Source organism: Dermacentor andersoni, chromosome 8 (genome assembly GCF_023375885.2).
Source record: "Dermacentor andersoni chromosome 8, qqDerAnde1_hic_scaffold, whole genome shotgun sequence".
In the NCBI taxonomy this organism is placed as follows: Eukaryota; Metazoa; Arthropoda; class Arachnida; order Ixodida; family Ixodidae; genus Dermacentor; species Dermacentor andersoni.
Genome location: NC_092821.1, coordinates 57566470 through 57591773, shown reverse-complemented (window position 1 = coordinate 57591773; position 25304 = coordinate 57566470). Strand labels below are relative to the sequence as shown.

The following is a 25304-nucleotide window of genomic DNA, read 5'->3' as shown; positions in this document are numbered from 1 at the left end:
AGAAGCAGTTACGTTATAAGTGGCCTGCACTATAGTAAGTTTTGAGTCAGAAGCACAATATTCTCATAGATAAATTTAGCATAGTATTGTGTAGTTCTTGAGATGAGAAGACAAAAAGAAAGAAAGCTGTGTTTGGCTAGCTGAACTACTGCTTTCCATCGCCACGCTTATTCGGGGGAAGTCATTCGCCCTGTACTTACTTCTGACTGAATAATCTGCGGTACTACTCAGGCTGCTTCCCTTGGTGTAGTGTACGCACCGAATGGTGTCCCTGTGCACCGCTCTGATTTTTCAGACTCCCCATTGCTGGCGCACTCCCTTTTGCAGGAGCTTTGGCGTGCTGCTGTGGGAACTGCTGTCGCTGGGAGCCCTACCATACGAGGGCCTGACGGACGACGAGGTGCTGCGGAGGGTGGTGGTGCAGCGCAACCTGGTGCCCGCCAGGCCCACCACGCCAGCTGGCCGGCACACCGACCGCCTGTGAGCGCCCTCTGTTTGCACTTGTGCATGTTAGTCGCTGATCGCGACTGGAAGAGACATCCTTCATCCATTCATCACTAGTTAAGGAGGATCAGGGGTTTGCAGCCCTGGGCCCCAAAGCCCCTCCCCCTCATAACTGGCTGTAGCCCCAGGTACCTCGGTTTGGTGATAATGTGGCCATTCATTCATTCATTCATTCATTCATTCATTCATATGACAATTTATACCTGTCAGCTCTCTCTGTTTGTGCAGGAGACTCCGAAAATTTCGTATTGCTTGTTGGTGGGTTAGTTGGTTGTCAGTTTGTGCTCTTATTTGTTCCCCAAAATCCAACCAATCCTCCCTTAAGCCATTGCGGAATGCTTGCTACGAATACCCAGAATTATGCAAACAGGTTAGATTCACAGCTTGTTAAAGCGGTGTTATGTTCAGGGTGTCTACCAGCCGGGAGTTCTCAGGGATCTTGAATAGTCTGGAAATACCTGGGGAAAACTCGGAGAATTCGTGCTTTTATCAGAGAAATTTAGTTGTAATTTTACTGAAAGGGAATGAAAGTTGCGGTAATGCTGACTCGAGTAACGGAGAGGGGTTGTAATGAATTGTCTTTGACGCCGTGTCGTCGGCTGGAGGCGCACAGTCAACAACCGACTTTCCGGATGCCTGATAATTCGGACGGCTTGGCTGCACCGCCGTGTACCCCATAGAGTCAGTGTATGAGAACGTCTGAAATTTTGGATGCAAAAACCCTTCGCCGTCCCATTTTCCGGACCGTTTGCCTCGACTGCAGGTCTGAAACGTGGTTAATTAAAGCCACCTCTGCGGCAGTGCTAGGCCTAGCTGCTTTGACATTCGCTATTAAGCTTCTTGCCGTTCCGTGCCATGTTTTTCATTGAAAGAATTTGCTGCACTCAGCAATGGCACTGACTCCGCCTTTGTGGTCCTTGTGATTGGCTTTGAAGCTCGGAAAGCACAGCACGTTGCATAATGTCGGTTCTCGAAAGTCAGCTTCGCCTCATACAGCAATGATACGCGGTGAAGCATACTAAGTGTGGCAAGAGGCAATTGTCATGGGACAAAGCATGTATTCCTTAATTATACATGCGTGCACCCGCCATCTCCTGTCACAGTAAAAGCACCGATATGCCTAATAATACGTGTACTGGCAGGCTTTCAGAGCTTTTTCGGATGTGCATGTAACGATTTGAGCCGATTAGCACAGTAAAAGATGTGCGTTTATTCTTTCGGATGTTTTCGTGGACCCTAGAGTGTTGGAAGAATCAGACGTTGACTGTGCATCTGACCAAGAGGGCAATTGCAATGGTCGGTGGGGCGAACAGTAGCAGAAGGAGGACGAAAACAGAAGGGACCTACGCATTGAGGAATGATTGAGAAAGGAAGCATTCCACCGCCACTTTGAAGGAGCTTCAGCTCAAAAAGCGAAGTGTTGGCTGACGCCAAGATGCAGGTGTCCCTCATCCAAACCAAAATAAACTCTTGAAAGCACTGAAACACAACAGTGAGGCATTGTTCGCGGGCTGAAAATATGTAAGGGCAGTTGAGGTTGACGCACCATCTGTTAGAGAATCTCAGTTGTGACAAAGTTCGGGCCTCATACCATTGAGCTAGCTATCAGTTGATAGAAATAGCTCGTATTCCCTTCACTCAGGGCGGCCGCATTTGTGGATGCGACCTATTTTTGCCATTTCTGTGCAGTGGTAGCAAGGAATAGAGCACGAACATTAAGCTTAGGGTAAATCGAACATTCTGATAACCTAAATTACTTCCATTATACTTCTGAGTGATATGTATCATTACAGAGTACCGCTTTGGTGAAGGCACTACCGTGTTTTATGTGTAGTTGACTTGGGGCATGTCGGTAGCGACCTCGAATTTTTCTTTTTTTTTTTCTTTCTTGAAATGCTTGAGGCCGGTGAATAATTTGTGGATGTAATTCGAGTGGGACATTTAATAATTTTGATCAAAAAATGTAGCATGACTGACTTTACAATATTCATATATATAGTTACTCTGTAATTATGATGACTCATCATAAAATGCTCCCAAGTCATTTCGCCACGTTGATTTGCTTTCAGTGAAGTCTCAAGCACCATCTATTTCTCACACATGTATCGACAGTCGATCATAATTCGTGACTAAAAAGGATATTCGAAAATATTTTTTTCTGTATGCATCTCCGTTTTATTCGTACAGTAGAACCTCGTTAAATCGAAGTCCGTCGGACCGCGAAAAATCATCGAATTAACCGGGTTTTCGAATTATCAAAAATGGACGAAAAACGAGAAAAAAACTTGCGAAATGTGGCTGTATCAACACTGCACCTTTATTTCGCTTGAAAAACGGTCACTTGAAGTACCGTACTTGCACTATTGTAAGGCGACTCGAATGTAAGTCGACCCCCCCATATCGCGTCAGGAAAAAAAAAAAAAAAAAGGAGAGCATACTTGAGGGCGCATGCGATAATGGAAATTTATTAGTAGCTGACATGGTCACTGGACTACTCATCTTCACTAGTGCTGCCATCATCATCGTTGCTACGGTCCCACAGCGCGTCGTCGTCCCGTGAAATTTCACATTTGGCAAACGACCGCACCACGACCGCACCACGACAGCAGCCCACGCCGAATGCACCCAACCACATGCAGCCGTCAGGGAGGCTCTTTTGACAGGTCCGGTTGGCGTAATTTCGCGGTCTTTTGCCGCTAGCCACTTGTACTCACAGCGGAGCAGGTCCTTAAAAGGCAAAGATCCGGGCTTGTTTCATGACCATGTCACACTTCACTGGCAGGGACCGATTGCGCATTTCAGCGACGTACGCCGCAAGCTTAGCCTACAGCTCCGGAAAGCGTCCAGACATTGGCACATAAGAAATTCCTCACTTGCCGTCACAGGTGAAAATTTCGCTTCACTGCAGTCGCCACTCTCGCACCACCCGTTCAGAAACATCGAACTTGCGGCCCGCTGCGCAGTGATTTGTTTCTTCGGCGTAAAGGATGGCAGCCCCCTTGAACGCTGCTGTGAACGAGGGCTGAATTATTAGTGGGCCTGGAGCACTCATGATGACTGAGGAAGCATAGAAGTAGCACGTAGCCAGCAGTCAAGTGGAACGCGTGAAACCAATCCCTTTCGTCAAACTATAGAGATAGCTAAGCGCAACAGGCAAAGAGAAACCCGCGAGTGGTGTCTGCTCTTCTATGAACTACCGATACTCCCCACAAGCGCCGCCGTACTGAGGGTGCCGCCGCGAATAGAGCAGCGGCGCTTCCATCAACTATCGATACCCCCTCATGTGTGGTGTTGTGTGCACTGTAAAACTCTCAAAAATGTTGAAAAACCCTTCCGAAAAGCGAACAAACATGTGGGATAGCGAAAAGCTATGGGTAGGGCCATAGAGCAAACATAGAACTCTAACTACTTTGTAGCTCCCGTTGGTCTCGCTTTTTTGGCGTTGCCATGTTTTGATTTTGATTGTAAGTCGACCCCCACATCAGATTTTCAAATTTAAAAAAAGTGGTCGACTTACAATCGTGTAAATACGGTAGTCATCGATGCATGACTGCTTGGCGCGGTAGCTTGGCGCAGTAGCTGCACCGTAGGCTGCGACCTGCTTACAGTGCGCAGCAATTCACTGTTACCGCCGCTACACTCCACAAAACTGCGCACAATGTTCACCGGAAACAGAAAGTTGATTTAAAGTGCCGCCTGGCTGCCACTCCGGCACCTATACTGGCCTCAGAGACTGGCACACTAATATTTTTTTGTTGTTGTGGATCACGGAGGCCATGGTTTAAACTGACGTATTATCCGGATATGGGCACGCTGACTGTTCAAATTATCCGGCAAAATTTGCATGCAAACTGTTGGGACCGCCGAAAAACTTCGAATTACGCGGGATTTCGAATAAACAGAGTTCGAATTAACAAGGTTTTACTGTATTTGAGAATGTTCGACTCGATTTACATTGAGTTTTGCCATTTTTTTCAGAGATGTTCTATTAGCTGTGCATTTTATTAACCCGTCCCTTCTGATTTCTTTTTGAGTAAAATAAGCACTACTTCTTACTATTCAAACTAGATTAAGTCGTTTTTAAAATTTTTAGCATGCTTACTAGAGAGTGACGAAATCAGGCGACATGGTGTCAGCCCTCTTGACGTAAAACGAAGTTCTGTCTCGGGGAATTTTGCAAGGACACTCAGGGAATTTAGAAATGCCAGCTTGGTAGACACCCTGTCAGTTCACCTCTGTGTATCTAACACGATCTGCCTGCCTTCCGGCGGCTAATCGGCCTGATCATCACTCATGCTTTCGCACTTCCCGAAATACGCGCTGCTTCTATTTTATTTATTTTATTTATTTTATTTTATTTATTTCATACTGCCAGCCTGGATGTCAGGCTTTAGGCAGGAGTGGGGTACATAACAATACAGCATGTAGGAATACAATGCACATTTGGTCGAGCAAGTACGGCATGTTGTACGGCTTGTTGTGGATCCCTCTGTCCACGCCAATTAGCGCTTTGATTGGTCCTGTCGACCTGGATGAACCTTTTACTGACAGGGGCGGCTCTGGCAGACTGCTGCCTTTCTGCAAAATGTGGTGTTTGGGGGCTGTGTGTGCGATGCCCGCATTGGGCCGACATGCAGAAGGGCCGCAGCGCTCGCGAAAACTGAGACCACAGCTGTCTTAACCAGGGTGACCCAACCGCGATGTGCTCGGCGCACCTTTTGCACCGAAAACAATGAAATAAGGTGTCCACTTGCATAGCGTCGAGCATGGGGGCCTAAGCAGCACACGCGAGTTGCTGTGCAGGCCTTTACAACCAGCATAATGGATGCTCGTAAAATTGAATAGTAGATATTCGATTCGCAAATTTAATTATTTAATATGTTTGCTGTTTGATCTGATTCAGTAATATTCCAATAGTCGAGCAGCCCTACTAACTACATTAAAGCAGAGGCAGTTACATATGCCAGTAGCATGAATAGTAAAGAAGTGACAAAGCATTAACGATAACAAAAATAGCAGTCTCGCTAACTATAACTGTACCAAAAAAACAATGTCAAGGTACCGTAATTATTCAATTATACCATGCGCGTTTTCTCCAGGAAAGTGGGTGTAAATTTTGCCCAAACGTCAGTTGGGTACAATACTATGTTGGAGGCAACAGCAACTTTTTGTTAGCGCTATTGACACTGCAACATGCTAATAGAGCAAGCTTACTTACAGGTCAGTAATGATGATGCTCTGTTTTCCTTTTCTTTCATTTTATGAAAGCTCATTCAAGAGAATTGCTTGGTATGCTAAGCTACCAGCAACAGAGCCACATCATGCCTTATCAACATCCTGGAGACTTGCATGCATCGCAGGATGAAATGAGCAGTTGATTAGTCTAGGCATGGCTCGCCATCCCATTCACAATGGTTGCAGAGTTGTTCAAGAAATGTGAACGGCCATGTTGACCACCTGGAGGGCGACATGTTGCGGTCTTATATACAGCTATAGAGAGCTCTCCGAGAGTGATGATGATGAACATTACGTGCGAATACATTTCCATTTTCTCATTGATACAGTGTGATTTTGTTGTAGCCCTGGAAGCGCATATTCTTGCTCTGTGCCTCAGAAGCAACTTACACTGCGTAGAGATTCTAAAATTCTAAGGCCATTCGATTCACCCGGCACTTAAGTGCCAGTTCTGAGATTGTGCAGAACATCTTGCACGAGCTGGGCACTGTCTTCCCTCTCAAGTGCAGGGGATGCTCGAGATCGAATCCCAGCCATGTCAGCCACATCTAAGTTGGGGCGAAATCTGAAAGCGCCAGTGTCCTGTGCATTGGGATAACATAAAAAGCCCCAGGTGGTAAAAATTATTCCGGAGTCTCTCACTACGGCGTGCCTCATAATCGTATGGTGGTTTTGGCATGTAAAACCCCAGAATTTAATATTTGTTGAGATAGCAATTGTATTGACAGTCCAGATGCATTTCTGCTGGTGCGGTGAGGTTCCGTATAAAGTCTAAGGGTGATAAAATCGTCACTGTGCTATGTGCAAGTAGAAGCCTGCGCGGGTGAGCCGGCAATCGTGGCTCAATCTTGCGCACCTAAGTGAGGAAAGCAGGGAGGAAGCGAACTGTCTTCCATCATGCACAAGGGTCTGCAGGGAGGGTTGGGAGGCAGGGGAGGGGAGAATGCAGTTCTGGGCCGGGCGGCCGCACGCGCCTGCCGGGGCTGTTGTGTCTAGAAGGCCATCTGCGACAGGAAGAAAGCCCGCCGTGCGCTCTGTTTTCGCGGCTAAGTTCGCATTGATGTAAGATGGAGCACGAAGGTCGATTCGCTCGCTGGTGCTGTCGGGATTCCTCACTGCAGCATTTTGACAGCAAGTTTCCGCTGTCATCAAGTGTGATGTGTTCGTGTTTGCCTGTGCGCGCTGACACCATGCTTGTTAATTTAGTTAATACACCTATGTTCACAAGGTTATATGGCTGATAAAACTACTATCCTTACTTCGTACAGCTAGCTGTCCACTAATTTGCTATCACAATCAGTGCCTTGCGTTTCGGGTGAAACTGCGACCCTCTTTAATTTAACAAATGCAAGTGTGCAGACATGATGAAATGAATAGCGAGGCACAGCACACTCTTAATTACTTCGGGAAGTGCTGATGAATCGATTAGACCGACTCACCACGGTAGCTTAGTGGCTGTGGCGTTGTTGCTGAGCTCGAGGTAGCAGGTTCGATCCTGGCCATGGCAGCGGCATTTCAATGGGGGCAGAACTCAAAGCGCTCTTGTACTTAGGCTTGGGTGCAGATTGAAGAACACTAGGTGGTCTCTTAATCAGATCATGGTTTTGGCACGTAAAGCCCCAGAATTTAAATGTTGAAGTGAATGGACTATTTGACTGCTATTCATTTCTGCTTGTGGCAGGTACCAAGTTGCCACCTGGTGCTGGAGTGAAGTCCCTGGCGAACGGCCATCTGTGCACGAACTCCGTGAGCTTCTAGGCCACCTTCAACGTGAGAACAGCGATGCCCACGACTTCGAGTCGCGCTGGGCTGCACTGCGACCGGACCGTGTCAAAGAGCACAACCTTGCTCCGAACCACCCTGCTGCGATGTCCCTGTCTCGACTTGGCTTCGAGAGCGACTTCGTGGCTGCCAGCCTCCAGAATCTGCATGGGAGCGCAGAGGACCTCCGCACTGAACCGACCGTGGAAGAGGAGGAGGAACTGACCTCGTTCCACATCTCGGAAGCAATCCGCGACTTGGACGCAATCCTTGCTGCCGAGTCCGGGTCAACAGCATCCGTCGACCTCCCCAGTGAGTCGATGCAGCGGCAGGACAGCCTTGGCACTGAGTCCGTCGACTCGCGGGAGCTTAACTCCCTCGGCTTCAAGAAGAGTGCTTCCGTAGAGGACCTGCTTCGCGAAGGACCTGAGAAAGTGGCAGAAATGTTCCGCATCACCGTCATTGACGATGTGGATGCCAGCGGCAGTGAGCCACGCAGCCTCGGGGCGGACTCTGACATCTGGAGGCGACTCGAGGATGGATCTTCCATGTCTGCTCCTGGGAACGGTGCTCTGAATGGTGGTGTCGGCGGCGGCAGTGTGGTGTCTCCAAACGTGGGTATCTGGGGTGGTGTTGGTGGCGGGGACATGGTGCAAGTTACGGAGGTGGTTCCACGTTCCGTTGAAAGCGACAGCGGTTTGCGGAACCTGGCAACACGCGAGGACGTAAGTAGCCGCATCGGAGTCGCGGGACGGTTTGGTGGTGGTTGCACTTCAGCACACGGCTGTTTCCCGACCCCTTCGGCCGCTAACTCCATCGACGGTGGCACGCTGAGCACTAACACCCCAGATGCTTCCTCCGGAGATGTCCGGCGGGAAGCCGACACTGATCTGTGCCCCCCTGTCTTGAATTGCAGCCAGAGCGGCGACGACTCTGAGACGTCGACGCCTGCTGCCGCGGCCCCTGAGCCTGCAACGCAAGGTGGCAGCAATGACAGCCGCGACAGTGCTTCGTACGTGACGGCGCCGGAGTCTGAGGAATCGAGCTTCGAGTTGGTGCCGGAACTCTTGGAACGTGCTGTGTCTGAGTCGGAGACTATGTTTCTGACTGCCATGCCGGACGGCGACAACACATCGGAGTGCTCTGATGCGACCCTGGCAGACGATGACAACTTTGCGAGCCCGCGGGCACATTGTGTGCGTTCTTCGACACCGACGGGTGACTGTCCCAGCCCTAGCGTGTCTCCCATCCCAAAGTGTGCATCGTGGAATCTCGTGGATGACATTGAAGAGTCGGCACTTTCGGACCTGACGATGGACGATGATGTGGGGAAGGGGGGTTCCTCTTACGAGGATTCGCTTGCAATCACCGAGAACTCCACGGTAGATGAGATGCGCAGGATTGCCAATGAAGCAGCAGCACAGCACCGACACGCAATGCAGAATGGGCCGGTGCTGGCCAATGGGCATTTGTGCAATGGACTGGAAGCACCGGAGGACGGTGAGTTCTTTGGCTGGCACGTCTTTCATGATAGACATTTAATCTGTTCCAAGTTACCTCTGGTAGCTGCTGTTAGCAAGTTCAGAAGTCAAATCGAAAGTTAAAGTTGCCTGTAGGGAACTTTTAACAGGCATCTTATGTTTATCTTGTTCATATGTGTTTGTTTTCTGCTATTCACTGTTTTAATTTGAATGTCTGAAACCATATTGTTACATGTCTTATGAGCAAATACAGCCGGTCTTTTCTAAGCCCAGCAGGCAGGGGTGGAAGAGCTGTCATTTGTGCTATCCTGCACCAAACCACCCGGGATGTGCCAACCTGCTCTGGAGCATGAATTTCAAACGTGATCGCTCAATATTTGAAGACGATTGAACAGTGCAAAAGACTAAGCAAAGTGTTGACAACAGACTCGGTACTGATAACAACCCATCTTTATTGCATGCTATTAACTGCAATTATAGGAGAGACAATCTGCACAGAAAACGTAAAAATAATGAATTCACCGCAGCCCACTGCTGTTCGGCAGGCTATCACACATTCAGTAAATAGCACATTTCACGGGAATGTAGTGATGTAGAAGAAACACTAACTCATGAATCATCATGTTGGTGTATGTTAAATGTGGAATATAGAAGAAAAAAAATTCAACGTTTAGTGGGATATGTGGATTCAATAGTTGCCACGTAGCCATAGCTGTGTGGTGGCCAGTGTTTGGCGCATTTTAAATCAGGTGCACTTATATTTTCTTACTTTACACCTGCGAAAATTGGGTGCACGTTAGAATTGTGCAAATATGGCATGTTTTCTTGGCATGTATTCCAACTTTTCTCATTGGAAGTTACGATGAAAGGTTGCTTCGATATTGTACACCAACAAAAATTCATTCGGGAGTTGTGTTGATGTTACCATGATCTTGCGCACATTTGCCACATACGTGATAACATCTGCTCTTCCAACCAACCATGTTATGAACACCACGAATTTCCTGTTACACTGTGGCACCCAACGTCATGGTGCATTTTATCAGCTCGGTAGACTGTAGTAGGTACTTCCTCTGAAGATTTATCAATGACTGCAATAGTTCTAGGAAAGAGAGCAATGGGTGGACATTAAAAAAATACGAAAGATAAAAATGTTAGCCTGCAAGGTTGTTAATGCTCTTGTTTTTCCTGGGATATATGGGTGTAAGCCACGGACCTTGTGGAAATATGAAACCGAATTCCTTCAAGCTCTGGTGTGGACGCTTTATAATTCCTGGACTGCCAGGTCAACCAGTTTTCGTTCTTAAACCTTTGAGGGCTAAATTTTTTCTAGGGATGCGGTCACCCCGGGTTGCATTTTTTTATTGCAGATTTACATTTTCCGAATGACTCAGAGAAAAAATGCAAACATAATTTTTAAGTGACAATAAACGGGACACAAGTTTCTTTAATGTGTGCAGTTTTGCACATAGTTTTGAATACAGGGATAAAATATATTTAAAAAATCTTAGACAACTTATTTTTATGTTTTAAATAAGTTTGGCACAAGTAGGGCACATATCTTAAAACATTGCATTTACTTTTCCTGCTTTTATCGTGTCGAGCTGTGGTTGCGATACCAGCAAAGATGACAGCCGTGCGGGTGGCCTCCGAGCCGCGTCCAAACCATTGAGCGAGCATAGAAAATCAAGGGGACCACTCGAGAACACGGCCCCAGGATCCCATTGTGAAAGCGAGGCATGCCACGTGAGCAGCTGCAAACAAAGTCAGGGCTGTGCATGCATCAGAAAAACGAAACGAGCGAGAAACTTGCAGCAATCGGCTATTATATTGATTGGTGAGATTGCAAAAGTTCTAGCGCGTCTCGTAAACAGATGTGCACGTGCGGCAGTATCGCTGGTTTGTGAGGGCCCGGCTGTAAACAAAGTACATAATTGCATGCCTAAGAGAGAGCAACGCACGTGAGCATCTCGCGTCAGAGCTTTGTGTGATAACAAACAAGGTACAAATCAGTTTTCCCATTGCCTGCAACTTGAAACGACACATGCGAGAGTGCTGATTATGAAGTGTAACGACACGGGCATAAGCACGCAGCCGTAAACTAGACAAAGTAGGAATACTTCCAAACTACAGCGGTGACAGCCAGCATAAAGCTAAGCGAGAAATCGCAGCTAGTTTTGGCGGACACTGAGGGGCAGCAGCGTAACAAGAATTCTTTTTTATAAGTTATGAAAGGTTGCAGCACCTCCAGAGCTACGCTATACGGTGCTTCATTTAAAAAGGGCATGTTTTTTCACTCGTTTAGTCACCGCTGTACGGGTGACCCTCAAAGGCCTAAGCGAGACTAAACCTGAGTGTTCCTTGGAAGCGAGGTCACGGCAGTAAAGCTTTCCAATTTTCCTCGTGTTATGTGGGCTGCTGGTTGAGTGTAACTTTAATGAATGCTAGTCAATGTTGAATGTAAGAGAAAACAAGCACGCCAGTGCGTGGAATGGGTATATGGACTTTTTCAGACAACGGGAAGCGTCTTAGCAAGCTTAAAAAAACTTGCCTTAAGCGGATCTCGTTGGCATTCATAAGTTCATTGCGCTGCTAAGAGTTGCAAGCAACTGGGTGATACGTAACGTGAAAGACCAGCTGCTTTTTTTTTCTTGGCCAGCAGGAGACGACAGTGACGATGAAGGATTGGTGGAGTACGACCTCAACGACATCACATCGGTCCTGGACAGCAGTGTTGAAGGCGGCGGAGGCGTGCTGCCGTCACCGCGGTCGGCGTGGCCTCCGCTCGAGGACTCGCCCATGTGCGGGGAGGAAGAGGAGATCCTGACGGTCAACATGCTTACCCACGAGATCACCGTCAGACCAGCCGCTGGTATAGTCTTTGACGGCCACGAAGTGCTTGCCGGCGTGGAAGAGCAGGAGGACGCCTGCAGCCCTCTGGGAACACCTGAACGGAAACACCAGGTCGACAGGTAGGCAAATTTTTTTTTGTTTTTCACTGCAACAAGTGTTACGGGTTCACTCACCTGGTCATTTTGGTGTCCGCCACCGTTCGTTACTGGAATCCCATAATCCTTTGAGTAAGTTACAAAGAAGGAAATGAAAGAAGAGAAAATATCACTCTGCTGCAAGGATTCAAACTTGTGACCAACAGATTGGCAATCAGGGATTCTGCCTCTCCTAGCCATTCTGCTGATGCTATATCAGTGGAGAACGCTGATCCTGGAGAATGTGATTCCATCAGCAGCTGCCTTGAGTGGCTAATGCCCACTCGAACTCCTGTGTTCTGGATCAAGCCGGCATAGTCTAGCTTCCTGCTTCTCCAGTTGCAGAGCAGTCTTAGTTTTCGTCTTCTACATGTAACGACAATGATTTGAGTGCGTTCGCTTCATCTTCGTCAGTCTTGTTCTAGTGCATGACTTCTTCTCATGTTTGCTAGATGGTGCTGACGTCACTTTATGTTCTTCAAAGACAGCGTAAGGCCTATTAGTAGGTTAGCTCAAACAGAAATTTGAGAAAAGCTAGACGAATCCAGCATTAGCAATCTATTGCATGAATTATGAAAAATTCATTTTAAAAATGATATTTTTCAGCTTTTATTATTAATTGAATGAACAAACACATATACAAAAAGTTTCAGTGTTATAACGACTGTATTAATAAAGATACAGCTTTGTGCCAAATATGGCACACCATGAAGATGGCCGAGCGCTCTTGCTGCCATGGGCGGAAAACAAAGCTTCACGGACGGCGGTCTTTTTAGCACGATGTGTGGAATGAAATGAAACAGTTGTTTGCTGCGTTCAGGCACGGATGAATGTTGCACTTCCTCTGTCTTACCGATGACTTGTTTGTGCAAGATGGCCGCTTACATCTTTGTTTCTTCTCATCAAATTCTGGCCAGTGGCTGACTTGGTCAGATCGGTCGTCTTTGGGTGGCATTGCGGCCACTTGTCCCTGTGCTTTTTTGACTTGAACCTGGAATTCGATCTCTTGACTAGAAGGCCTTCCTGGTCGCTTGTTGGGTAGGCACTTGTTATGCGAGGTAAGGCATTCTGCAATTTCTGCTTTGAATTGAGCCAGCGGTATTACTTGTTTCTTCCCAAGCTGCTCCTGCACCCTCCTGTACAATAGCCATGCTGCTACTACCGATAAGTCTAGCATATGCATAAAAATTCGTAAGTGCCATTTCTTCGACCTGATATGTATGCGGTAAAGTCCAAGCTGTGAGTCCAGCAGGTCGACCCCGCCCATGTGCCTGTTGTGGACCTTTACTACGCTGGGGCAATCAATTTCGCGAAACTCCTTGGCGGAGTTAAACCAGTGCTTAGTCTTTTAGACTGGATCTCTCCCAGCAAAGCTCGACAGAAATGTCACGGCGCGGCTATCGTACCACCACACACGCGATAACTCCACATCATCTATCACGCTTGTGAGTGCCTCTGAAGCACCACGTCCTTTACATTTCAGTTCCTTTTCGCTTTTCAGGTAGCAGTTTGGTTGACAATTCGCCCTCATCGTACCGATCGACAAAATTCCATCTTGTGATAGAGTGACCTGCCGCTTCGGGCTATTGAACAGATGGCAGCACGTTACCATATTTTGTCTTTCAAGTTCATACTGTGCCAAATATGGCACACACCGATTTCGGGTTCTCTGCTGTAGTTGCAGACGAAATTGAGAAAACTAATAACTGGCTTGAATTGGTGACACCAAAAAATATGCCAAAATAATTTTTCTATGTTTCTGCGGTGGAAATTTTCAGAGAAAAAAAAATACCAGTTGCTCGTGTTTGCCCCCTCCAAGTTTCACGTCGCTTCCCAAAATCTACTTCACCTCTGTTTTGCGTGTCGCTCAAGAGGTGGCAGCACTTGCCCATAATAAGTGCACATCACCATGAGAATTACTCTGACGATATCACATTCTCATCTGGGAATCTCACACACGAAAAAAAAAAAAAAATGGTGACCGGTATGTGCCAAATATGGGACACCATGCAATAGAGGGTTAAGAAGAGAAAGGGTTGTAATAAAGAGCAGTGGCTAAGTGTGGTTAGGTAAGGGGAGAAATAAAAGCAGTCATTTTGTTTTGCCAGCTTCCACAAACGAATACAACTTGCACTCTTACTTCTCAAAAGGAAATTGCTTGCTTGCACCTGTAAATGTTCACTCCAACAAACACTGCGCGAAACAGGCTAAGGCTTAGTGCACATTGCATTTCGCCAGCTATCGCATCAGTGCTTCTCATTGTGCCCCCAAAAAAATGTTTTCCTTCAGGGCAGTTGGTGTTTGCAAAGAGCATGCGCAGAATATTGTTCTTTATTCTGGGTTTGCATATTCAATAGTGAAATTCTGTAATTGTATGTCGTTAGAAAAGTATGGCCTTCGAATGTCTTTCTGCTTTCAAAAGCAGGAAGAGAGACATTGAAAGAAAAGGGCACAAAATAAATGTTCTTTTTTCTTGATTATAACATAGAAAACTATAATTATAACATTCAACATGGCCCTCTAGCTCACGCCCAAATTTTATGAATTACAAAATCACGTGCAGTCATCATCTAATGTTTCTTCTGCAAAGATTTGGCAAGTTGACAAGAATATCTTGCTCTTTGGTGTTGTGCCGAAGAGCCCGAGGGCACAGAATGACATCCTGGACGCCGGGGTGGCATTTCGATAGGATAAAAATGCAAAGTGCTACCACTCCTGTGCCAGATGTGCCAGTTTGCTCCAAACAAGATTTCATGTGCCATCCTGATAAGACAGCACAATTATACGCCGAAGTGCGCCACAATGAGTGACTGCGCAGACGTGAGTGGCAGACGCGTGTAGCGCGCATGACTAAAGCCACTTCATAAATCGAACTTCGGGTTACCTACCTTCAGGCTGACCAACAATTCGGGCTCAACGGGGTCCACCATAAGTCTGAATGATAGGGAGTTGGAAATATCGATATTTGCTAGAAAAGAAGTGACTTTATTCCACGAGTGGCTAAAGAAGTGTGCCATATCTTCGGATGACCACTTTCGGGGGTACGTTTGCTTTCGCGGGATTTCATGTCGCTAGCATCAGGCGCATCGCCGTCTACAAGCAATGGCATTCCTTAGCACTGTGCGAAAAAGCTAGCGTTTGTCTATGTGTCCGGCGCTAGTCGCACAAAATGTTGTTTCTGTGGTGTGGAATGAGGTCAGTTCCTCCTCCTCTTCACAGCAGTTGAAGTTGTGTGCTGTAGGTGGTGTGCCCATGCTTTGAGGGAGGTTAGTAATATTTTACATTTTCCCACACACATAAGCCGCACCAGTAACTAAAAGGGGCTAACAGTGTCGTCTTCCTGTTAACTTTAACTGCCAAGTTCCTTTGTTAAAAGAAAATTACAAAATTGTCCTGGCATTATTCATTGGAGATTTTATTGGACACATCTTGGAGATGTTTTATCTCTTGACAAGTTAACTTAAGATCCTTGCACGAAATCTGCAGCTTCTTTTAAACTTTATCCCGTCCTGTATACAGCTGTCTTTGTACTAATTTACTTAATAAAATTGAATTGAATGTTGGAGCAGGCCTTTTATTCCGCGATTAATCACATATGCTTGTCAGCATTTTCCTGCCTTACACTGCTAAAGTTTTGATTTTTCTGTTCATGCATTTTTTTCATGTGGCCAGCTTTATTTTTTTGTTTCTCTCTATTTTTGATAGCATGGGAGATCTTACCCATATCGATTAACGTTGGGACCTTGCAACTGTTTTATGCACAGGTTTGAACGTTTTGCTCGCATTATATTAAACTTGATATAAGGTGTCAACAATGCTGTGGCATTTGCAGGAAGCAAGATGGCTTGGACGACGATGCTGAAGACACGGACGACACGAGTAGCACGGGAACGTCGTGCACCTCTACGTCTGGATCGTTTGAGTGCCTGGCACAGGACGAGGCAGATGGCACGGCAGACAGCGTAGTGAAAGCAGGAAGCACTGCTGTAACAGCGTCTCCTGCTAAGCGACCCCGCAGCCTGGAAGGCAGCCCCACCTCCCCGAGGCATGCCAGTACTTGGGACCGTAGGGCCACGCCCACCAAGTCTGCTCTCAAGTCTGCCAGCGGCAACAGACGCAAGCCCGTTTCTGGAAAGGTGCGCACCTTAAGAAGATGCCCGTGGCACGATCTGAGTGTTAAATTTCAGGACCGAGCAGACATCAAGGCATGTGGCGCCTCCTCAATGGCCACGTTCGGGAATTGCAAGCTGACAAATGCAGCAGGTAGACCACGCAGTGGCAATCGTCTCTGCAAAGTGTCGTATGTATTTGATTATAAGGCGGCAACGATTATAAGGCGAGGGTGCCGTTGTGGCACCCAAGAAAAAGGAACTGAAGTATGCACACTAGTACAAGGTGATATAGAGTAGCTTACACATCATTCAGACTCTGCCGGGATTGCCCCAAGTATTGAATTACTAACACAACCAAAATGCAAAATATCGACCATGAAAAGGCAGGAAAGGAGCTTCAACATGATGAGTGCGAGTTAAATGCAAATTTTACCTTTAGGTGTGGCTTCACAGTAGTGCATATTTCACCTGATAGTGTGCCTTCGTGGTGTCGGCGAAACCACATTATCAGGCGAAATTCGTGCTGCCATGAAGGTACTACACCTAAAGGCAAAATTCACATTTAAGGTGATGATTGAGGCTTTCAAGCTAAGGATTCGTGAAAAAAAAGAAAGAAACCTTGCTTTATATTCGAATAAATGCGCTTCTGAACAGTTGCATGACACAAAAACGGCTGAAATTTCAAGCAGAAGCCCGCATGCCGTTCCTCTTGATGGAATCATGCTTCCAGTTAGAGGGTCAAGGTGATTGACCCAACTGCCTCTGCGCAAGACGTGCTGCCTGCAACATCACTGATTATGGCATGACATTGTTAAATTGTCCAATGCAGAATGCACAATACTGCCACTGGGAATGCGTTAGGCACCAAAAAAAGAATAGAAGAAAGGAAAGTGAAGTGGGACTCGTGACATAAACGAGACGCTGCCTCTGGGCTGTGGTATAGCAGAAGGCAGGCAAGAAATTGCACTTGCAGATGCTGGTCAAGGCGAAAGGAGAGTGTCGACGTGGGCAGGGAAACTCCCCTCCTGGCAGCATGGCAACATGAGGTTTCAATTTTTCCAATCTGCTCTAACAATTATCCAGTTTGAAAACTTCTTGCGATAAGATCGTCCCTAACTGGTACCCTACTTCTAGTGCATTACAAAAATTAGCTATGAGGCCTGGTCAGGGTCCCTTTAATGCAACGCCAAAAAGAAGCGCTTGAACAATTACTGACATGCCACTTTCTACTTTTTTCTTAACTTTATTTATTATTATTATTATTATTATTATTATTATTATTATTATTATTATTATTATTATTATTATTATTATTGCTTCTTGTGATTCACGAAAGTATGCTCTCTAGACCATAGAGAAAGTGCTTGGACAGTGTTGTTGAAGTTATTTTACTGTGACAATTGTTCTTGTGAACCAGTTTTGGTTCACGTACTCATTGCGGTGAATGTGTCACAATACAATTGCCTTGCTCCATCTCTGCGAACACCGCAACTGCCACATGTGTGAGTGCAGCTAAAAAAATGTAAGCAACGCATGCCATTAGCAGATTGACCCACGTACATTGTTTTATCGTTTGTTTAAACTTTCTTTGCGGAGCATTTTTCACCTGATGATGACAGTTAAAGTTATTGCTCGGTGCGAGACGCACCTGCATGCATCTGAACTCTCTCGAATGTTATCGCAGATTCTATCTGTTGCCTATGTTGTCACCAAACATTGTGAATCAGACAGCGTGCGCGATACCATGTGCGTCAGTTTTTTTGTTTTGTCCTTTGTGTAACAGTATAGCGCAGTAAACAGAACGATAGTTGCGCATAGTCTTGTACATTCTAGAACATATGTGAGCACCAGCAATGATGCTGTAATCTTCGTCAACTGATGTAGACGCGCTTGACCTGCAGATCAGATTTTCGGCGATTAGTGTATATGCTTGTCACTATTGTTCTGTTCTAGTGTAACTTGCTTTTTGTGGGCGCAGATTTGCCCAGTAAAGAGTCAGTTTTATGACTGGCTTCTGCACCACCGCCTAGTTCTTCACCATCTTAACTTGACAATATTTTGCTCTGCATTGTGATGTCACAATAATGTTGATCATGCCATTGATATAAACTTTGAGGAAGTTTTAGCTTGAAAGTTCCTATCTAAGTGTACATGGGGATACGGAGATAGCTTGTTCAGCAACCACTGCACCAACTTTGATTAGGTTTTCTTATACTTAAAAAGAAAAAAAAATTATCTCTAGTAACTGTAGCAAGTAAACTTTCAATTTATGCAGTAACTGTTTTAGAATAATTCTTGAAATTTGTGAAAAAGAAAACTAAAGTGTTAGGTTTACAACTCTGTAACTTGGCAATCAGAAACAATATAAATCCTGTAGACTGCATCTATTCATACATCTAGAGTGGGCAAAATTGATGTATTACGCACGGCTCTGAAATATACTAATAATTACCATATTTACTTGCACAATGATTGCACTCGCTTAATGATCGCACCCCTCAGTTTTGTCGTCAAAAGTGGATTTTTTCCTTTCTCGTGTAATGATCGCACCTCGAACTTGCCGCAGCAATATTTCGTGTGTCAAGTCTAGCTAATGATGATCGCGCTTACTATCTGTTGAATGCTGTCGAATGCTACGCGAACGACTCTTCAAGACGTGCCAAGTGGTCTGCACGCACCAAACATTCTTAAGCAGATGCCCCATTTTATTCTTTTCATCACTTTCCGCACTTCCATGAAAAAAAAAAAAAAAAGCTTCAACCAAACTTGCCTTGGCTTTATTATTTGTAGGCTTTATAATGGTTGTGGTCAACAACAACAACAACAAAAAAGGCACCTTTCTATTCTTCTCGTCTGCACTCGTGGTCACGCAACAAATCGCGAGCAGCAACGATAGTAGCCACGTTTACACTGATACGTTAGAAGTGTACCCTATTCATATGCCGACGCTTGTAACACAGCTAAGATATTCGCCCACCCATTGCGGAAGCGTGTTGTATTAAGATAGTAGTCAAGTCAAATGCCGCAGTTTCCACAGCGTGCCCACCATGTGTTCCTGTCACTGGTAGCTAAGCACGCCCATCTCTGTTTCTGTCCCCTCAAAGTGGACATGGCTATGTTATTGCCACAGACTTGCCGATATTAATGATATTATTCATGGCTGGTATGGAAGGAACTGTTTCAATGCGCGTAATGCACTCGCGAAAAGAAAAAAATTGCATTCGGCGCGTAATGCACTCGCAAAAAGAAAAAAATTGCATTCGGCGCGTTCAGCTTGCTTCGCCAGCCGCCATTATTGTTTTAGTGTCCCACACTTACAGCGGCAGCCACCTGTTTGTTGACCCGTTGTCTTCCCGCAGCAAATGCGGGATGAAAAAAAATTTCTTTTCGTGGGAAATTTAACCTGTGTAATGATTGCACCCCTGAATTTGCAGCAATTTTTTTTTACAAGAAAGTGCGATCATTATGCGAGTAGATACGGTAGTAAGTAGAATTTATGCAAGACTCTTTTAAACATTGTAACGTCCTGTAAGCTGTAAATTCACATATCCAATTTGTTCACTTTAGATGCTCTAATGAATGCAGCCTACGGAACTGCAATGTCTGTCTTTTGTGCGGAGTTACATATTTGTCAACCTTGTGCTTCAATTTCTTCTTTTTAATGTCCATATTTCGGAAATTTTAGTGAGAAAATTCCAGACAAATATAAAGTTTGGTTACTAGAATGCTAGAATTTACTTTCCTCTCTCAAATGTGAGACATTTCATTCAAATCGGTCTCATAAAAGCATTTCTACATTTTGCTTGTACTTGAATATGGAAATTGGAGGTGGCCTCGAACTAAAGCTGCCTCCTAGTGTTGGTGCCATTGCACATTCATGCAACAATTGACAGGGCGTGAGCGGCTTCACCTATTGTCTTCAAGCTTGTGAGATACACCCACTTGTCAATACGGCTGGCACATATGAGGATGAGCTTGTTTGGTGTACAGTAGAATCTTGGTGGTACGATCATGCCTGTACAAATTTCAGAATGACACAAGTTTTTCAAAGGTCGCCGCCCAAGTTCATTAGCTTGCGTGCTTAATTTCAAATGTAGTGAACCACTCTTCCCGTCATAGCAGATGATACAACAAGAACCAACTTTTCTTCGATTTGGTCAACATGTCACTCTCATATTAAGGCCTTAAGCAAATCCCACAGCTATTTGAACTACTACTCACTTCAAAATTATTTGACACTAATTACAATTTGCTTTGACTTTGCTTTGAACCAAAACATTTGTATTTGCACAAGCCTATTAAATAAGCATGTGCACAAGGAGCTATATTCTCTTAAGCTCTGGCGTGTTAGAGAAAAACACCTTGTGAAGAATAAAGTCAGCTATATACAAGAAGTGCTTAAGAGTTCTAACATTTCACGTGGCATCGCAGGATTGTGGCAGGAGCTGTTAAATAAGTGTATGCAACGGTATGATCTGCCTTGCACAAGAAACATGTATTTTATTATGCTCGAATAAATTGAGGTAAGCGTGTGCAAATATTCAATAATTTCGAATTCGATTTGAAAACTACGCATTTGAAAATTCTCAAATATTCGATTGGATAGGAATATTCGAAACAAGTAGAATGTATTTGCTGGCAGTGCGGGAGGAAACGTGGTTCTTAGTGTTTATCTTTATCTGATTTAAGTGTGTCTGATATTGTGCTGAATTTTGTGATAATTCCATGCTGCTGGCGAAATTTCGCCTGTAAAACACACTTAGCCACTGGATGTAGAAGCTTCGCAGGAAAGCCAGCCTCTCAGTAGCAAGGGGCACGGGTTTACAAACAGCGAGGATGTACTCCTTTGCAGGTGCCAGCCCCAATCCTGAGCTTATTGCTTGACAGCAAATGCGATGAGTGACGACTGGCACAGGGTAATATGCCTCCTATGGGAAATGGATGCCGTATAATAAGGCACAGGTTGGCAAGAACCGATAACTGGCGGAAATTACTCCAAGTCCGAAGCTAACAAGAGCAAAATGCACAATCTTTTAGTGTAACGGCTTACTAGTTTAATTTTTTTACAAGTGACAATGTAATTACAATGTTCCAGCATGTCAAAATAAACCAACTTGCTAATATATTCATGTGCATATCATTATTCGATATAAGGTATACATATTCCATTTGTATTAGAAAATTTTGATGTTCACACACTTCTAATTTAGGAAGTCTTTACAAGTGAACACTGAAGAATCCCAGAGTGCTTGAAGCTATCAACTATATGAAAATTTTAAAATCTTCAAGTCATGTCTCTCCATGTCATGCACTCATTTTCATTTTACAACTATTTGTAAACAAACACTATTCAACACTTCATATTTTTATTGTACCATTTGTTGACTTTATTACATTAGGCACAGATTCTATCCCTTCTCACTAATCGTTCAGCCACTTCTATGCCGCATTTTAGATTTTTCGTGCTTTCTTCACTTGATGCGCCAGTGTAAGCAGGGGAGTTTGGCTATTAAATATACGCTATAGTACCTTCTCATAGTGCCACAGCAGTGGTATTGAGCGTGTCGGATGCAGTATGTGGGTAGACAAAAAAAGCAGCCTCTCATCTGCTCAGCAAAGCCTCGATGGCTTGCATAATACGGTTGCTGCCTTTCACATCTTGCAAATGAATGCGATACGTCAGTTTCCTGCCTTAGAAATGAGGCTACACACATTCAGTACCTAAAACACGTCATGGTTTGTGAACAGTTCACGCTGACTCTTCCGGCCTCGATAGTGCTTAAATTGGCCTTCGAGTGCCTGTTTGAGGCTCCCAAAACTTATATAATAGTGCTTGAAAATCTGGCCTCTACTTATGTCAGCATTTCCATCACCTGTATTGTTGAGTCTTGAAGAGAAGTAGCACAGCTGTGCTGAAGAGTGGGTGTCTGTCACTTGGCGCAGGGCTCAACTTCGCTGCGCAAGACGGTGTCATTCCACGACGTTATTTCCTCGGTGCATCACTACTCGGCCGACGAGGAGGTGCCTCCTTCACCACCCCCATCTGCGCCCCCGTCAGCCTTTGACTACGCTGGCCTCAGAGGTGAAAAACGCTGTTTTCTCACTGCAGCTGTTCTGGAGTGCATCCATCAAAAAGTGCCTTAAAAGTGCCTCTGAACCACCCCTTGCTGTATTTATTCAAATCTGGGGCAATAGTTCTTTTCAAATAATCTTCTACCAAACTCTAGGGTCGGCTTAGATACCAGTATTTTTAACGTCGCACCAGTTTTTAGTAAAAAGTGATAAATGTGGTGCATAGCTAGGGCCCTCTAGAATAGTCAGTACCACAGTTGCTACTAACCACGGCAGTGCACAAGTGATGTCGCTATTTTGACCCGTATCATATTAGTGTGCAGCGTGGCGTTATCGTAATGGCACCAAACGGTCGATGCCACTATAATGCTTTCAAACGATAAGTTGTGCTAGCCGCAGAGGCATTGTCAAACATACAAGGCGGGCAGGACTTCAGCATCGGTGACAAAAACCTCTATCGTTGGAGGGGGCAACAGGAGATGCTTTTTGCGTGTGCTGTAATAAGGAGATGACAGTGACGAGGCTAGCAGCGATGACGTAGAGCGAGCTCGGCATGTTCATATTGAATAAATGCTATTTTCATTTTGTGAACACTTTCCTCACTTTTTTTGTTCGGCCTGCATACAAGGGAAGTTTTTTTTTTTTCCTTCTTTTTTTTCTGGCTTCGGACATTCATGGGTCGGCTTAGAATCGGGGCCAGCCTAGATTCAGCCTAGGGCCTAGATATTTACCCATGAGCCTTAGATGGCACATGGGTTGAACAATCCGATGCCCGGCATAATTCATGGGGAGTTGAACCCTCAACCTTTGGTGGGAGCCATACCCGCGACCTGTATTGTTAATTAAGGCATGGTTAACTAAGACCCACATCCTTTGGTGTTAATTAGAAGGAATTAGGTCATCAATTTCTTTATAATAAAGCGTGAAGCAGAGTCGAAGAAACATCAGCACAATTTGTGGTGTTAATTAAGGCAAAGCTAATTAAGATAGATTTAATGAAGGCATTCGAACCCATGACCTTTGGTGGGAGTCGAACCCACTTGGAGATATGGCGAAGTTGGATTCCTGTCGAACCTGCTACCTTTGGTAGCGGTTCGACTACCACCTCATTAGGGTGAATTTAATTAAGGCACAGTTAATTAAGGTAGAGTTAAGGCACTTGAACCCACAATCTTTTGTGAAAGAAAACAAGTAATACGTAGTAACAGCTCATTCGAATGAAAATGTCAAGTAATGTAATGAATGTCTTGTGAGTGTGAAGGCTTTTGCCTTTTCATCCTCTTTAGTGTAGGCTAAAGTGACTGTCAACTTTTTATTTTATTTATTTATTTGCAACATGCTTCCAATCACGATAGAATTGCTATGAAAGGAACAGTTGCATGCTCCTCTATGGGCTTATTCAGTTCAGGGCAAACAGGGTCATGCAAGTGGCGTCACGTGAGCAAAACTGTCAATTGGTTCATAGTCAAACGACATCAGTCAGTCTGCTAGGTCACCTTTTTCATGCAGTCACACGCCCACTGTACCTCCTCGTCTTACTTTCCTGTTATGAACAAATAAGCCGATTTCATTCATTTCTTGTAGCGTGTTTTTCACTGCGTGTGTGGCAGCAACATTGTGCAGTCAAAATGTGTGTATCGGTATAATCGGAATTCAACGTTGTTATCAAGAAAAATAACTGAGTGCTAACACGACGCTCAGTATTGACAGTATTTACGTCTTCTAGAGAGAGTGGCTTAGAGGCCATTTAAAAGCTAACTCTGATGACATTTTAAACCATGCAAAACAAAGCCTCGTTTCAGACAGTGTAGATAGCTAGTGGGTAGGCTGTGCTCAAAGTCACAGGTCTGAGCCTGGCCTAGGCAGCTGCATTTAGATGCCGGCTGAAGACAGAGATGCTCGTGTGCTGAGTTACTTGCTCATGTACCTGAATTAGTGTACAGTGCAAAAAAAAAAAAAAAAATTTTTGTTTTCCATATGGTTTGGACACATGACACCTTAAAAAATTAGTTTTATGCTGTCAAGATCGAAAACAGTACCCATAGGCACTGCCTTCAAGAGAAATTGTGCTTGTAAGGCGTGTCCCTGGCTGAAATGTAAGGCTAAACGTTTTTGTTTTTGTACTTGCACCTGCGCTTCTTACAGCATGTTAACCACTGAATTTAAAGAATTACTATGTCCCTAATATATAGGATGTCCCAGCTATCATGCAATGAGCTTCACAAAAAAGATGTATCATTCTAAATGAATAAGGCCAAATGCATTAAGTAGTTGACCTTTAGAGAAAAAAAAAATGGGGCTGGGCAGGCCATGCAATGCATAGGGTTGACAACTGGTGCACCATTGGAGTTACAGAATGGGCGCCAAGGGAAGCACAGTTGATGATGGCAGCAGTTTACGTGGGGTGACGAAGTTACTGAATTTGCAAGCACAAGTTGCAATCAGTTGGCGTAAGACATGGGTAATCAAAGATCACTGGGAGAGGCTTTCATCCTGCAGTGGACATAAAAATAGGCTGATGATGATACAGCTGATAAAACTGTAAACCTGCGGGTAGTTGTCGAATACCGTGCTACTGAGATGATTTTCTTTGTCATTGAAATGCACTTTTCTGATTGCTCGATAATTCGGGTATTCTTACAGTCCCTTCCATGCAAGAAAAATCCTTCAGCAGCTGTACTTATTTTCATAAAAGGGAGAATTTCAGTATGACGAAATTTCAATATGAAGAAGTGCCGATTTGACTGACTCGGCTACATCAAGCTTTAACTGCGGCGCTTGCCTTTAGCGTGCCTTTTCTCAAACGGCACCAGTCATTGTGTGTGGTATTGATCAAGCAGACGTGCCCTGTGCAGACTGGGAGTTCCCGCTCTGTCTGGACGAGGAGTTTCCCGAAGCCACCAATGGGGGCAGCAGCAGCAGCAGCGAGGAGGAGGATGAGCTGCCCCCCAGGGGCCACCGGGGGCTGCGCAGCCTGCCCGTGCGTCCGCGCATCACCAAGCTCGGAAGCACCTTCGGGTCTGCTGCAGCGTCTCCCCTCTACTGCATTGCGGCCCTCTCGCACGACGACCTCCCCACGACAGACGAGGAGGAGCTGCCCACTGGTGAGCGGCGGAACCTGCCCACGATGGCTACGGAGTGTTTGAGTGATG

General features: G+C 45.2%; 1 protein-coding gene across 2 annotated transcripts in view; it reads left to right on the top strand.

Annotated features, from left to right (window-relative positions):
• Positions 1 to 25304, top strand: part of LOC126526339 (uncharacterized) — a 91184-nt gene that overhangs the window by 50153 nt on the left and 15727 nt on the right. The window contains exons 11-16 of one of the 2 annotated variants that reach the window (XM_072289695.1): positions 328 to 480; positions 7421 to 9000; positions 11641 to 11953; positions 15801 to 16104; positions 22024 to 22162; positions 25008 to 25256. In XM_072289695.1, coding sequence (XP_072145796.1) covers positions 328 to 480; positions 7421 to 9000; positions 11641 to 11953; positions 15801 to 16104; positions 22024 to 22162; positions 25008 to 25256 — 2738 coding nt within the window. The remainder of the gene's footprint in view (positions 1 to 327; positions 481 to 7420; positions 9001 to 11640; positions 11954 to 15800; positions 16105 to 22023; positions 22163 to 25007; positions 25257 to 25304) is intronic. The other variant, XM_050174239.3, reaches the window with a different exon arrangement.